This window comes from Crocuta crocuta, unplaced genomic scaffold, assembly GCF_008692635.1.
Source record: "Crocuta crocuta isolate KB4526 unplaced genomic scaffold, BGI_CrCroc_1.0 scaffold72, whole genome shotgun sequence".
NCBI classification, from domain to species: Eukaryota; Metazoa; Chordata; class Mammalia; order Carnivora; family Hyaenidae; genus Crocuta; species Crocuta crocuta.
The window spans coordinates 7,764,319-7,768,059 of NW_027529427.1; the positions used below are offsets into that span (position 1 = coordinate 7,764,319).

Sequence of the window (3,741 nt, forward strand, 5' to 3'; positions counted from 1 at the left end):
TAAGAGGAGCTTATATATATTATCAATAGTAAACTATTGAAAAATACAAATATTATAGTGTCTTTCTTCATAGACAAAGGGTGGAATGAATGTCTGCATAGCAAAGATCAGTGACACCCTTCCTCTTGGATTTGTTTTACAAAAGCTTCTGCTCTTACTCTGCAGAGTTTTCCCTGGCTCTCCTTTCCCCAAATCTCCCTAAGTGTTTGCTCCCTGTAGAGATGCTTATCCTGTTCCGTTGGTCATTTAGTGACAGGGTACACAGTTTTAGGCCCTTAATGTTGCCTCCATCCAGCAGCACCAGATGCCTGACCCCCCTCTCCAAACCAAGGACCATTTCCAGAGGAATGTCAGGCCCCAGCTCAGACTGGGGGATTTGTTCCAGAAGAGGGTAATTGCCGACCCTGTCTTTGAAGTGCCTGTTGGAATGGGGTGTTGGTTCCTTTATGCCCTGGGCCTGGAGCTGCCAGCCAAGTGCTGGTCCTTTAACCTTGGAGGGGAGGCTCCTTCCTGCCCCACCCTAAGCCGTTTTTAAGCCCCAAGATTGGAGTGCAAAAGTGCTAGTCATCCTGACTCCCTTCTGGGTGGCCCTGACCAGATTATTGAGCCTCTCTAGAGCTTCAGTTCCTCCACCACAAAATAGTGGGAATAATTCTACAGCAGAAAAAAAAAAAATCAGGAAGAGTTTTGACAATGGTAAGATGAGCTGATGATGGTTAAGCTATTTATTTCTTGCACCTGCAGTGGTCTCCACACAGTGCTGAATAAAGACACAATCTGGGGACTCTTGAAAAGAAATCCAAGAGAAACCCTTGAAAAATGAGCCCAGACTCGGTCCGTGACAATAGCTGTGGCATAAGAAACTGTTTTGCAGCGGGCTTGCATTTTTATCTTGCCATCTGTACACCCGGGCGTGCCTCCAGGGCTATTGGACACAACGCATCAGTGTGCTTTCATTGAAAAGCACTTTGTTAGCAGCTTTTTGGTCTACTCGTGCTTTGAAAATTTTGATTTGGGATAGCCCAAGTTCAAATCCACTCCACGTTGTTGTGGTTCAGTGGCTTCAGGGTGGATTTGTTTTCAAATAAATCACCCCTATTGGTGGGCCCACCAACCGGCTCTCGCCTCTCTGCCTCCACCTTCAGCGCCTCCAGGGAGTGTCTGCGGGCGCTGCGGTGCAAGGAAGCAGGCTTGTTCACAAATACTGGGTAGTGTGTAGCGAGGCTCCTGGGACTGAGGAGTTGAGGACCAAATGTTAACACAGAAAAAGGAACTGTTTAGTTCTTAGGGGATTTGGCAGAGTCAGAGAGAGCTTTTGGCTAACCAGGGCCACGCCAGCAGTTTCTGTGACAGGCTGGTAACACAACTGGATTTTTTTTTCTCCGATTGTACTCCATGTGATGCAAAAGCTGGACACTGTTTGCTGGTTTGTATTTGTTTGTTTGAGACTTTGGTCAAGATAGAAATATCCTTTGTTCCCTGATGGTAAAGATGACACATTGATCATAACAAGTTTCAAGGAATAAGAAATGGACAGAGAGAGCACCTGGGTGGCTAGGTTGGGTTAAGCATCTGACTCTGGCTCAGGTCATGATCTCACGGTTTGTCACCTGCTTCGGGTGAGCCCCGCTTCTCTCTCTGCCCCACCCCTCTCTGCCCCTTGCTCACTTTTGACCCCTTTCTATCTGTCTCAAAAACACCCACACAGACAAAAAAGAAATGGACAAAGTAGAAAGGGCAGATGCACCAAATGCCATCCGTATAGCTGATCAGACACAGACAGTGCTCCTCCAGTGCTTTTCTGTGTGGTGCTCCTCGTATCTGCTTTCGATCTGGGTGACTGAGGATTCCGGAAAGACCTTTCTATACGTTTGAAAAACTACTACCCACCTCCCCAACCATTAGCCATCTTTGATATTTGCCCATGGCGCCCCCAGCCACCCTCTTGACATCTCCCAGCAGGATGCTCCTTCTCATTGCTTCTTTCTCCTCCCCTCAGGCTGTGTATAAGATGGCAGACGTGGCCTGCAAATGCCACGGCGTCTCGGGGTCCTGCAGCCTCAAGACGTGCTGGCTGCAGCTGGCCGAGTTCCGCAAGGTCGGGGACCAGCTGAAGGAGAAGTACGACAGCGCGGCCGCCATGCGCATCACCCGCAAAGGCAAGCTGGAGCTGGTCAACAGCCGCTTCAACCAGCCCACCCCGGAGGACCTGGTCTACGTGGACCCCAGCCCTGACTACTGCCTGCGCAACGAGACCACGGGTTCCCTGGGCACTCAGGGCCGCCTCTGCAACAAGACCTCGGAGGGCATGGATGGCTGCGAGCTCATGTGCTGTGGCCGCGGCTACGACCAGTTCAAGAGTGTCCAGGTGGAGCGCTGTCACTGCAAGTTCCACTGGTGCTGCTTCGTCAAGTGCAGGAAATGCACCGAGATCGTCGACCAGTACGTGTGCAAATAGCCAGCGAGGGCCCGCTCCTCTGGCCTCGCCTCTGCTCTGCCTCACAAAGTTTATATTATAGAAATCTATATAAATCTATTTTATATTTGTATAAATAAATGGATGGATGATAAATAATTAAAAGAAGAAAATGGAAAGGAAAAGCTTATTTAAGAGACACTGGAGACCTTTGAGGATTGAACTGGGCTGGTTCTCTATTCTGGGTGGGTGGGGAAAGAGGCTTCTCCCCCTCCCTCTGGTGGGGACTCGCAGTGGGTAGGGGATATTCGCTGTCAGGCCACCACAGCCTTGAGGAGACTCATGGTGGTTATATGGAGAAGATGCTTTTGTCTGGAAGACTGGAGCCTTCACTGGGTGGACAGCCACTCTGTGACCCCCGTCATTAGCCAGGAGTCCCTGTCCAAGGTGGCAGAACTCAGCTCAAACCATCACATCCTCACAGTCTTGTCCAAAAAACCGATTGTTTCTGTAAGAGGCCCGGTGCTTGCTTACCCTTTCATTTATGTGCACCCTTGCAAAATCCACAGTTACAGGAACAAGGACAGGTCCCATGTCATCTCTGACCGGTGACCACAAAGTAGACCCACACCTCCTCAGACTCCCGGGCCTGTCTTTCCAGTGAGAATTATTCTCCCTCCACAGTTCATTAGCTCCTCCACCCATTCCCTGTGCCAAGGGGAAAGGGGGTCCCTTGGCCTGACTTGTTAGGAGAGATGTGAACGGAGTATTTGTGTCAGAGCTGCAGAGAGCCAGGAGTGTAACTGGACCAAGTGAACATTGCACTGTGCTCCCACAGGGAGGGGCAGCTGGGGTGCTGCTGTCACTTCCTCCCTCACGGGGGCCCCCACCAATGACAAGACGTGCAGCCAGGTCAGGCTCAGCTGGCCTGGCACCGTCTTTTCATCTCTGCCCCAGATGTACAGTTTCTCTCTGATATTAAATACCCTTCACTGGAGTTTCTCTCCCTTTCCTTATTTGGACATGCGCTTATGTTTGATGAGTCTCCTTTTATGTTTGATCTGATCCTTAGAACCCTGCTCCAGAGTGCATGTATGGAAGAGGGTAAGGACATGGAAACGTTTTAGAGCTCTAGCCTACTGGTTGGAGACAGAATAGTATGAAAATTAAGGAAGGTTATGCATTTAAGCACTCTCCCCAAGGGCTACCCCAAAGTTAAGTACTCATAAATGATAGCTATTAAAAGTACTATTATGAAAAAATATCACTATTATGAACAAAAGAATTCAGAGATTTACGTTGAAACCTCATGTATACCTTCCTTC

At 49.3% G+C, this 3,741-nt stretch overlaps 1 protein-coding gene across 3 annotated transcripts in view; it reads left to right on the forward strand.

Annotated features, from left to right (window-relative positions):
- The window catches only part of WNT5B (Wnt family member 5B), a 105,793-nt gene extending 102,395 nt beyond the window's left edge, over positions 1-3,398 (forward strand). For all 3 annotated transcript variants that reach the window (XM_077758999.1, XM_077758997.1, XM_077758998.1), the window contains one exon: positions 2,000-3,398. In XM_077758999.1, the coding sequence (XP_077615125.1) occupies positions 2,000-2,458 (459 nt within the window). In that variant the 3' untranslated portion in view covers positions 2,459-3,398. The remainder of the gene's footprint in view (positions 1-1,999) is intronic.
- The last annotated feature ends 343 nt before the right edge of the window (positions 3,399-3,741 follow it).